Source organism: Hevea brasiliensis, chromosome 14 (genome assembly GCF_030052815.1).
Source record: "Hevea brasiliensis isolate MT/VB/25A 57/8 chromosome 14, ASM3005281v1, whole genome shotgun sequence".
In the NCBI taxonomy this organism is placed as follows: domain Eukaryota; kingdom Viridiplantae; phylum Streptophyta; class Magnoliopsida; order Malpighiales; family Euphorbiaceae; genus Hevea; species Hevea brasiliensis.
Genome location: NC_079506.1, coordinates 89,395,201 through 89,406,229, shown reverse-complemented (window position 1 = coordinate 89,406,229; position 11,029 = coordinate 89,395,201). Strand labels below are relative to the sequence as shown.

The window sequence follows — 11,029 nt, the reverse complement described above, 5'->3', positions numbered from 1 at the left end:
CGGTTGGTGGGGCGGGCGGCAGAGATGTTGCGGAATCTGACCAGCCGGTGCTACGAAGATCGCAATCAGATTCTAACTGAGTTGAGAGAGTGGCTCTCTGGGTGTCGAGAATCTCTTTTGTTTTATAGATGCGAGAGAAAAGTTTCCCTCTTGTTCACTAACGACAGGAAAAAGTTGAACACAGAGAAAGGTTGAACGACAGAGGAAAATTTTACTTCTGATTGACGAACGACAGAGGCCAAAAAGAATCCTATAACAGAGGCCATTCCCATTGTTTTCAAACGGCAAGTCGTTCCTTCCATAGTCTCTTCAAAAATTATAAAAAAATAAAAAAAAAAAACCTTTTGGACATAAAATTTATAAAGTACTTTCTACATCCTAAACCTTTATTCTCTTCAGTGTAAATATAAAATTAAAAAGGAAAAAATGAAAATTTTTTCATTGATTTTGGTGTAGCCACCAAACTTAATTTATTCATTAAAATCACTTAATTTTAACTAGACTAAAATCGCCTATTCTAAATCATCTTTGAGCCTGACTTATATAGTCTAGTTTAGGGCATTCAAGCCATGACTTGAAACTGGCAATGGATTGAACCAAACTCTATCGAAAGGCAAGATGAGAATAGTGCAAGTCACATATGAAGCATTTTTTTACTTAATATTCAATGGATGTATAACTTAACACGTCCCCTCACACCTATGATTGACATTTAAAGCGTAAAATTTGCAAGACTGGACATCTGCTTTGAAGTGTAAAGTTTGCAGGACTGGATATCTGCAGGTGGCTCAATATCAAGATTAGAGTTGATTCTGATAGTATGTTGATAAATTATAGCAAATCTAATTCCACCCAAGTCATATAAAAAACATTTTTACTCAATATCGAGTCGATGTAACAAAGGTGTCTAGTACACATAAACTAAATTACCTTCACAGTTTTACAAAGATGATAAATAATGCTACATGTCAATTTCACTGAAAATAATAACCAATGCCACAATGAAGGCATAATCTACTCCTGGATAAACTTGTACCCTGAACTTATCACTACCTCCCAAGAAGCTTCCCCAGGTAAATTTGTGATTCACCTGTGAAGACATGTTATCAAAGTGACATTCTAGCTTCAAAAACTCATAGTAGCATTCAGTTCTTGAAAAATATAAGAAAAAGAAAAAATGTTTGTCTTTTCCTTTCATTTCTATCATACTTTTCATAAAGCCAAGGTACTGTTAGGAAATGGAAGTTACCTCTGCAACCAAAGTATCATCTTTGTAAACTTTACAAGACTGAGAGGAGTAGCAACCAACAACCTGGAAGTTGCTGATATCTTCATTGATGTTGCTAGCTAAGGAGACATCAAGCCTTGTTTTCACCTGGAAAGGATGGGATCGCTGCACACTGAAGAGGAGATCGTTCCTTTCTGAACTTTCTCCTTGATGAACTAGCCAACGATTTCTGCTTGTAAGTACCTTGGCAAATACCAAAACAGAAAAGCAAGATTTTTCTATCTTGTACAGATTGAATGTATTCAAGCACATGTACAATCTAAGTGTACAATTAATCACTCATATATTACTTCATCTTGTTACAAAAGACACAGAATCTACCTTTTCGCGCATTGTGAGGATAAGAAAACCAGCAGGATCACGCATGATTCTTTTCTTTTGGAAGTTTCTGTAGAAGCCATCAACTTGAAGGAAGAGATTGCCATTAACATCCTGTACTTCGAAGCGAGTATCAAAGAACCCATGATCTTTCTTCTTGATGACTAACTCCACAGGATAAGGAACACAAAAGCCATCCCTTACAACACTAACAATGGGTACTCCATATGCTACCTCATGAGTTTCCATATTTATTTTTTCCAGGAAATTTAGTTGTGCAGATTGGCAAAGAAAACAAGGCACCAAGGTTAGACAAGTCAAATAAAAACAAATAAATTTTATAGCAACTTTCTTTGAATTTCAACTGGTGATGAGGTCAGGCAAGAGAAATTTATTGTGCTTGTTTAGATCTACACCGAGTACAAATGACTGGATTATCTTATTTTATTATTTATTTATTTTGCTTAGTAATAACTTAAGAGCCCTGCATATATAGAATGTTTGGATAAACATGAATTTGCTTAAAACAACTCTTCAAATATCTGCCATCAGTCTTGAAATAAATATGATACTTTTCATATTTTCCTTCATTTGACTCATTAAAACAATGGGCAGAAAATTAAACAAACAATAGGTAAGTAAGATAAAACATCTACCAGATAGTTTCTAGAGTCAGATTCTTACAGCAAAAAATTTAAGCCCCATGAACATGAAGACAAGGGAGAACAAAGCTAGATGAGATTAGAAAGTCATCAGAGAAAACACACATAATCAACATCATCTTGAAGGCACAATGACTGATGCTGTAGATGCGAGATATAAACTTAATTTCTCAACATCAATGAGGATTTTAATTCTTCTCACCACATGGAATATTAATAATAAATCAAATTATTCAATTGTTGCTCTGGAAAATCAGATGGACCTTTGTGCATACATATGATAAATTGAAGCAGTTCATCACAAAAATTGAGTCAGCATTTCAGAAAACATGATATCTGATATAAAGAACAGAAATAGTAAGTAAATACAAAATAAGAAGATTCAGAGGGGAAGAAAAGAAGGGGGGTTGGTGGTGGAGAGAGAGAGAGAGAGAGAGAGAGAGACCTATCCTGAAAAATTGAAGCTCACACAAGGACTCTAAGTTTGACTAAAACTAGTTTCTTTTGAAAGCTACAATAGATTTGAAGATATATGGAAGTGCCTCCAACTACAACCATAAGTTTTTTTTTATGCGTAGCTAGTCTGAATAGGGCAACTAGGTACATTTTTTTTTTCTAATAGAATTCAAACATAGTAGCTGATGCTTACACCCTCCAACTCCAGTCCTGATTAATAAATGACACACATGGGCTAGCGTAAGCAACAGTCCACACAAAAGGAGTGAAATTGGTGGATATATGTTTACTACTATTTAAATGGCAGACCATCAAGGTCATTAACCATGTCATTGAACATTTGAATGGAAAAAGAAAGCTCAATGCTCCAAAAGAAAAAAAAGTTAATGTGCTAAACTGTTGAGATTTTAGAACATAGAAGCATCTTCTGCATGCCAGTCTGAGAGTTCTTGTTATGAGAATCCCTTATAATTTATGGCACCAGATCAGGCATATGAATGTTAAAGAAAAAAAAAATAAGATTAATGCTGCATTCCCTAAAGGATTTCGTGCTCTTAGCCGACCAGTTGCCAGATGATCCTTTTTTCAATTCTTCTAAGTTCTAAGATATGCATCTAGAGATTCATTTCTTTTGTGATTAAGCAGTTCTTTTTTGCAGAGTAAGTCACCTCAATTTGGTAAAAAAATTACGGAAAGAATAAAAGGAAAAATAAAAGAGATCTTTTTTTTTTTTTTTCAGGAGAAAGAAGCTAATTGCATAAAGCAAAATTTGAACTTGTTTTTATTAAAATTGCCAAAACTCTCTCTTTGTGAGATAGAGATCATCCTTACATGCTAACATGACTTCTTGATCTCATTGTACTTCCAGCTACAATCGTAAGGGTTATACCTTAACCACAAAATATCAACTATCATATCTTAGATCTTGTAATCTCTTTAGCAGGCTTGATTTGTAATTTTTTATTTCTGATTCCTCCAACGAATCTGGGGTAGACTTAATTACTGAAAAAGCCCCAGCATGGTGCAATGCTCCAACAGCCTCATCTGCAATTCCAGAATTTACAATGAGCAACCAAAGTGAAAAATTAAATTCTGGTAACTTCTTGGCATCGGTTGTATTCTTTACTTATAGAAGTTGCTCCCCAAGTGAATAAGTACGTAAACATATAATGTTACGGCTAATTGCTTTAAAATTGTCTTGCAAAATGAGTTTTAGATTAGATCTTTTAATGAGAACAAATGGCCTCCTATTAAACAAATATGATACATTCAAACTTGAGCATTGGAAAACTTGTATTCCAATATAAGTTCTCAAGTTACATTCATCAAGTGCCATAATAATGTAGATATCCACATCTAAAACGACAGCAAGTTCCTCACTTCATTTTCACCTTCAACTATGTTTTAACAAATAAAGGATCATGTGTTGATGTGCTTGTCGCAACAGTGAAGAAATTAGAGACTATAAGTCTAGAAATGTGATAAAATGAGGAAGATCTTTCATTTTCAAGTCTCACTTATCTGTCAATTTAGGAATGCCAAATGAATGTAGTTTTCTGACTTGGTACAACTACAAATATAAGAATTCATGATAAAAGATATAAAGTCAAACCACAGAATCCAAACATAAACATTTAACCTGAGTGTGAAAGTGCAGCAAGGGCCTTTAGAGCTGATATGCGAGTGCTGTCTTCTTTGGCATCCTCCAACATGTTTACCAACTCTTGAGCCCCACCCAACTCCACAATTTTCTTCCTTCTTTCATCTGGGAAACAAGAGGATACACAAATATGAAATGCCAATCTCATTATTCAATTATTGGTTTACATAATTATATATCAATTTTTAAAAAAGGTGGCATTAGAAGAAAAAGAAGGCTTAAACAATTCAATTAAACGGAGATATGGGATCAACCGAACAACATAATTTTACAGGCAAAAACCAAATGCATTAGGAAATATATTTTTTTTTTCTAAGCAAAAAAAATTTACAAGAAGACCTGAAAAAAACCCATCAGAAGAAAGCACCTAAAATGGATACTTCATGTATGCTTATGCTTAAAATTTTAAAAAAAGCTGCATTACCATCAACTGCAAAACGGGCTAATCTAGAAGCACCGGTTCTTTTAAAAAAGGGATCCTTGACTTGCAACAGCGAAATTGACTGCTGCACCAAATTATCTCCTGGGGAAATATTTAAAAAAAAAAAAAAAGTTCAGTTCTTCAGTTCTTTTCTAAGTCGAAAAATAGCAGAGAATCCAATACAAGATTGACTTAGAAGCATTCGATTGAGGTTACCCATGTATGGAAAGAACTGGTATGCAACAAAAGTAGCAGTCCCAGCAAAGAAGAATTTCAGTAACCATCCAATCTTCCTTTCAGCTTCCTCTTCAATGGAGAGCTCATCTGAAAGTATTCCAATTACTACTAAACAAAAACAAAATGAGAAATTGAACCAAAATTAGCGTGAGAAAGAGAGAGAAACCTCTGCTTCTGTTGAAAGATGAGAAATTGCGAGATTGAACATTTGGCGATTTGCTTCGAGACAGATACTGCACATTGAGAAAGAAAATTACAATGAATCAAATAGAAGATACAAAAAGAACCAAAATTTTGGTTCCAAACTAAAATTACGAAGCAAAAATCGATTACAGTGTTGAGCTGAGCTGCTAACGTGCGCATCATGTCGAGAAGCAGCTTACAAAGCCCTGATGCCTTTTGTTTTCTGATAAAAGCGGAGGTGGAGCGAGAATAATGTCGTTTACATGATGTTAGGGATACCAACGACACGTCCTTTAATAACTGAATGTCGCCACCTGTTGGATATAAAACGAATTGTCGTTCGGGGAAGGCCCGTCTAACCCAGACGCATACTCGACCCGACCCAAATCCAATTTTATCAGCAAAAGCCACCACCAAACGGTGTCGTGTGGCTGTTTTCATATGCATTTTCCTTTTCAGCGTTCGAAGGAAACCAACGAGAAGCAGTGGCAGGTAGGGCTCAGCGTTTGATTTAAATCTAATCAAATTAAATTAAATAATTAAAATTAAATTAATTAAATTATTATATTTAAAAATTTAAATTAAAATAAAAATTAAATCAATTGCTTCATTTTAATGTGATTTGATTTGGTTCAAAAAATTTTAATTTTTAAATTATTTTATATGTTTTAATTTAAATTTAATTTTTAAATAATAAAATTAAATAATTTATATATAAAATTATATATAATTCATAAATGTTTTATAAAAATAAATTAATTTAAAATTAAATTAAAATAATCAAAATTCTTAAAAAATAAAATCAAATTAAATCAAATTATCCTAAAAAGTAAACTGAATTGTCAAATTAAACGATTCAATTTTATTCATTCGATTCAAACCGAATGCTAACTCCGTCTAAGTAGTTTGTGCTTAGTCGGTCCTAAACCTGGATAAAAGAGGAGGGTTGCGATAGGTGACAATTAGCGTAAAAATTTCATCACACCTATGATATGGATTCAAATGATATAAACGTTGGAGCGTCCTCTACTTACAACGCGTTACATCGGAGCCCGGGTGTAGTGAGAAATATGCAAGCGTATACGGCGTTCATCGAAAGTGATGCACCATGCCGACGTCCGGGTGTGGTGTTAAGTAAGCAAAGGTTCCCACATCATGGACGGGTGTGAGTAAAGAAGTTAGTACATAGGTTAGATATTAAAACAGATAGTGGAACAGAACACAAGATAGACATAGAAAATAATAGAATATATCATAGAAGGAGACCAATTAGGAAGGAACAGGATAGGAGGAAGATCAGGATTGGTACTTGAAATGTTGGATCACTTACAGGAAAATTAATGGAGCTTGTGGATACCTTGGAAAGGAGAATGGTGAATATTGCTTGCATTCAGGAGACTAAATGGGTAAGAGAGAAAAGTAAGGAAGTGGGTAATTCCGGGTACAAACTGTGGTTTACCGGAAATGAGAAAAACAAGAACGGAGTGGGCATAATCATAGACAGGACATTGAAAGACACAGTAATAGTTGTAAAAAGAGTAGGGGATAGAATTATACTAGTAAAACTAGTACTAGAAGGAGAAACAATAAATATAGTTAGTACTTATGCCCCACAAATAGGACTAGACAGTGAGAGTAAACAAAAGTTTTGGAAAGATATGGATGATTTAATGCAAAGCATACTGAATGAAGAGAATATTTTCATTGGTGGAGATTTGAATGGACATGTAGGAATTGATAGATAAGGTTATGAGAATGTTCATGGAGGTTTTGGTTTTGGCAGTCGAAATGAAGAGGGAAAAAGCATCCTGGATTTTGCTATGGCATACGACCTAATATTAGCAAATACCTACTTTATAAAAAGAGAGTCACATTTAGTAACTTTCAAAAGTGGGCAACATAGAAGCCAAATCGACTTCCTCTTAACCAGGAAGACAAATAGAGCTCTATGCAAGGATTGCAAGGTCATTCCAGGAGAGGCTTTAACAAGTCAACATCGGTTGGTGGTCTTGGATGTCAAGTTTAGGAACAATTCAAGTAAGGTCAGAAGAAATAGTGTAGCTCGAACAAAGTAGTGGGAGTTCAGAGAAGTAAAGCAAGTGAAGTTCAAAAATAAGCTTCTCGAGTCCGAAGTATGGAAGCTGGATATGGAGGCCAATGATATGTGGATACAGATAGCATCAAAGATTAGAGAAGTAGCTAGAAAAGCCTCAAAAGAGAGATGGTGGTGGAATGAGGAAGTACAAAAGGCAGTGAAGAGAAAAAGGGAATGGTATAAGAAATTACCTAAATGTGATAATAATGAGGCATATGAACAGTACAAGATAGCAAAAAAAGAGGCAAAAAAGGTAATTAGTTAAGCAAGAGCACAGGCCTTTGAAAAGTTATATGAGAAACTTGAAACTAAAGAAGGAGAGAAAGGTATTTATAGATTAGCAAGGAGGAGAGAAAGAAAATGTTAAGATCTCAATCAAGTTAGGTGCATTAAGATAAAGAAGGAAAAGTGTTGATGAAAGATGAGGACATTAAAGAAAGATAGAGAAATTATTTTAATGATCTCTTTAATAATAGTCAAAATGGTAATAGCATGAATATAGACTATAGAATAATAGAAAAGAATGTGAATTATACTAGAAGGATTAGATCTTTAGAAGTAAATGAAGCACTTAAGAGAATGAAAGTGGGTAAAACCTGTGGACCTGATGAAATACCAATTGAAGTGTGGAAGTGTTTGGGAGATATGAGAGTGGCATGGTTAACTAAATTATTTAATAAGATTCTAAACTCAAAGAAAATGTCTGATGAATGGAGGAGGACTATTTTAGTACCTATTTTTAAAAATAAGAGAGACATACAGAGTTGCTCAAATTATAGGGGAATTAAACTCATGGGCCATACTATGAAGTTGTGGGAGAGAGTTGTGGAGCATCGACTACGTCATGATACTTCTATCTCTCTCAATCAATTTGGTTTCATGCCCGGTCATTCAACTATGGAAGCGATCTTTCTCATTAGAAGCTTGATGGAGAAATATAGAGATGTAAAGAAAGATCTACACATGGTTTTTATTGATTTAGAGAAGGCTTATGATAGTGTTCCAAAAGATGTCTTATGAAATGTGTTAAAACAAAAGAGGATATCTATTAGGTAGATACAAGTGTTGAAAGATATGTATGAAGTAGCAACTACTATTGTGCGCACAGTGGGAGGGGACACAATAGATTTTTCGATCTCAATTGGATTACACCAAGGATCAGCCATAAGCCCTTAGCTTTTTACATTAGTTTAAAATGAATTGATAAAACATATACAAGAAAATATTCCTTGGTGCATGATGTTTGCGGATGATATTGTTCTGATAGATGAGACACGAGAAGGAGTCAATAGAAAGCTAGAGCTTTGGAGAAGTACTCTAGAGTCAAAGTATTTTAAGTTAAGTAGAACGAAGATAGAATACATGCATTGCAAGTTCAGTGAAGGCCAAACTGGTGATAGGAAAGGAGTTAATTTGAATAGAGTGGTACTGTCCCAAAGTAATCACTTCAAATATCTAGGTTCAGTCCTTCAAGTAGATGAGAGATGTGAGGAGGATGTTAGTCATAGGATTAAAGCCGGATGGTTAAAGTGGAGACGTGCTACGAAAGTTTTATGTGATCGTAAGATTCCCAATAAGTTGAAAGAAAAATTTTACCGTACAGCCATACGACCAGCTATATTATATGGTAGTGAGTGTTGGGCACTGAAAGAGTCATATACGTCTAAGATAAGAGTTGCAGAGATGAGAATATTAAGGTGGATGAGTGGCCATACTAGATTAGATAAAATCCGTAATGAGAGTATTAGAGAAAAGGTAGAAGTGGTGCCAATTGAAGATAAGTTGAGAGAAGGGAGATTGATGCGGTTTGGTCATGTGAAGCGTAGATATACGGAGACTCCAGTTAGACAAGTAAAGCACATTAGGTTAGAGGATAGAAAGAAAAAAAGGAGTAGACTTAAATTGACTTAGAAGAGAGTAGTACAACATGACATAAAAGTATTATACATTTCTGAGGATTTAACCCAAAATCGTTTAGAGTAGAGAAAGCGAATACATATAACCGACCCCAAATTTTTGAGATATAGGCTTAGTTGAGTTGAGTTGAGTCAAACCGAATGCTCCCATAGCGGCGGATATTTGAAGCAATAATGTAAATGGAGCGTTAACGGAAACGCGCTTCTCTGATCTAAAACCTTCGCTCTCAAAGCCCGTTCTCAAAGCTCTAATGCAAGCTGTGACTGGGTTCGAATATTACACGCTGGTACAAGTAGCCACGATTCCTTTGCAATGCAGCTACAAGGATGTTGCAATCGACGCCGACACTGGCTCTGGAAAAACCCTTGCTTTCGTGGTCCCACTTATCGAGATTCTTCGCTGAACCTCCTCTCCTCCCAAACCCCACCAGGTATGCACCACTCACTTTCAATTGTTGGTTTTACTCGAGTTGAAGATGTCAAATTGGAGGACATCAAGTGCAACTAAGAACTCTTTGCAGTCCTTGAGTGTACCACATTAATCTGTTAAATTACAATTTTTCTCTTGGCAACTAGTTCTTGACATGATGCTTCTAATAGCTAATGACTGTAATTAGGAATATATCTTGGGAGAAACAAAGGATGAAGAATTTACAAGCGAAGAAAGAAGTACTACAGCAAGAACAAAAACCTCAGAAGCCCAACAAGACTCCAATGCTGCCCCTACAGTTATGAGGGAAAAAACAGCTAAGCAGAGACGACCTGCTCATACAATTGAAGATGAAGATGAATTGACTAGGGAATATTACTGAAAAAGCTAAAGAAGGGAACCATTAATGAAAGTGAATTTGCAAAGTTAACAGCACCTTTGTGAACTCACATGCTTAGATTTTCTGCCAGGACCTGACATTAAAGCTTTCAGAGGTGAAAAAGGAGTTAAAAAACACTTGTTATGCAGGTTGAAGTCACTGGAGGTTGTGTAGAAGACTAGATTCTCATTATAGCAAAGAAATTTCGGAATGCAGTGGAAAGAACTTTGACTCCCTGTTCTGCTTCTGGCATGACAGGTTTGAGTTCCATTTTTCTTTCCATTCTATTTCTATCTTAGATGAAATTTCTTGCATTGTCTTTAAATATTGCAAGAAAAGCACCACAACTAAAGGTTTGTATCTTGATGTTTGGTTATTACTTAATTTATATAAAAAATTTACAATTTTGCAGTGCTTGTAGCTAGGTTAGCGATTATGGTAATATCTTGAGTTTCATTACTTGTATGTTCGTTATTGGAAAATTTAAGTTGGGATTGTTTGAGATGGAAATATTCCAACAAATTTCTATTTTGAAATGCGACTGGGGTTATTTGCTGTGGCAGAGAATAACAGAACTGGATTTTAATGTGTTACCAAACCACATAAAGTTTGTGATAAATAAGAATTAGTTTTTCTGGTTGTCGTGCCATGCCTAGATCATATTTCTTGATCATATCAATCTCCATAGTGCATAAAGGTCTGTTCTTAGTGATAAAGAAATCAGAAATGGTGGAAGTCAAGTCTTCAACCCTCCCAGCAAAAGCCAATAATCTACACATAATCTCACGTCAACAATTAATATATACAACTCAACTCAACTCAACTCAACTAAGCCTTTATCCCAAAAATTTAGGGTCGGCTATATGGATTCACTTTCTTCACTCTAAACGATTTTAGGTTAAAACCTCAGAAATATGTAATGCTTCTAGGTAATGTTGTACTACTCTCCTCCAAGTCAATTTAGGTCTACCCTTTTTTTTCTTT

General features: G+C 35.0%; 2 protein-coding genes across 2 annotated transcripts; both read right to left on the bottom strand.

The window, feature by feature from the left end:
- Positions 1-860: 860 nt before the first annotated feature.
- LOC110645543 (protein LURP-one-related 14-like) lies at positions 861-1,855 on the bottom strand. The gene is made up of 3 exons (XM_021798750.2): positions 1,610-1,855; positions 1,250-1,471; positions 861-1,090 (listed from the first exon to the last, which is right to left on the bottom strand). The coding sequence occupies exons 1-3, from the start codon at positions 1,853-1,855 to the stop codon at positions 962-964; spliced, it is 597 nt and encodes a 198-aa protein (XP_021654442.2). The 3' UTR covers positions 861-961.
- A 1,627-nt stretch (positions 1,856-3,482) lies between these two features.
- LOC110645542 (uncharacterized) lies at positions 3,483-5,707 on the bottom strand. Its single transcript, XM_021798749.2, has 6 exons — positions 5,376-5,707; positions 5,209-5,275; positions 5,022-5,129; positions 4,809-4,907; positions 4,364-4,489; positions 3,483-3,768 (listed from the first exon to the last, which is right to left on the bottom strand). Exons 1-6 carry the CDS (start codon positions 5,670-5,672, stop codon positions 3,629-3,631), a joined length of 837 nt encoding a protein of 278 aa, XP_021654441.2. The 5' UTR covers positions 5,673-5,707; the 3' UTR covers positions 3,483-3,628.
- Between the last annotated feature and the right edge of the window lie 5,322 nt (positions 5,708-11,029).

Excerpts from the sequence above, each read along its gene's own strand:
- LOC110645543 (XM_021798750.2), bottom strand. The coding sequence starts at position 1,855 with ATGGAAACTCATGAGGTAGCATATGGAGTACCCATTGTTAGTGTTGTA. Across the intron at positions 1,472-1,609 it reads TCCTCACAATGCGCGAAAAG|GTACTTACAAGCAGAAATCG; the intron begins GTAGATTCTGTG and ends GTATTTGCCAAG. Across the intron at positions 1,091-1,249 it reads ATGATACTTTGGTTGCAGAG|GTGAATCACAAATTTACCTG; the intron begins GTAACTTCCATT and ends ATGTCTTCACAG.
- LOC110645542 (XM_021798749.2), bottom strand. The coding sequence starts at position 5,672 with ATGCATATGAAAACAGCCACACGACACCGTTTGGTGGTGGCTTTTGCT. Across the intron at positions 5,130-5,208 it reads ATCTTTCAACAGAAGCAGAG|ATGAGCTCTCCATTGAAGAG; the intron begins GTTTCTCTCTCT and ends GAATACTTTCAG. Across the intron at positions 4,908-5,021 it reads CCAGTTCTTTCCATACATGG|GAGATAATTTGGTGCAGCAG; the intron begins GTAACCTCAATC and ends ATATTTCCCCAG.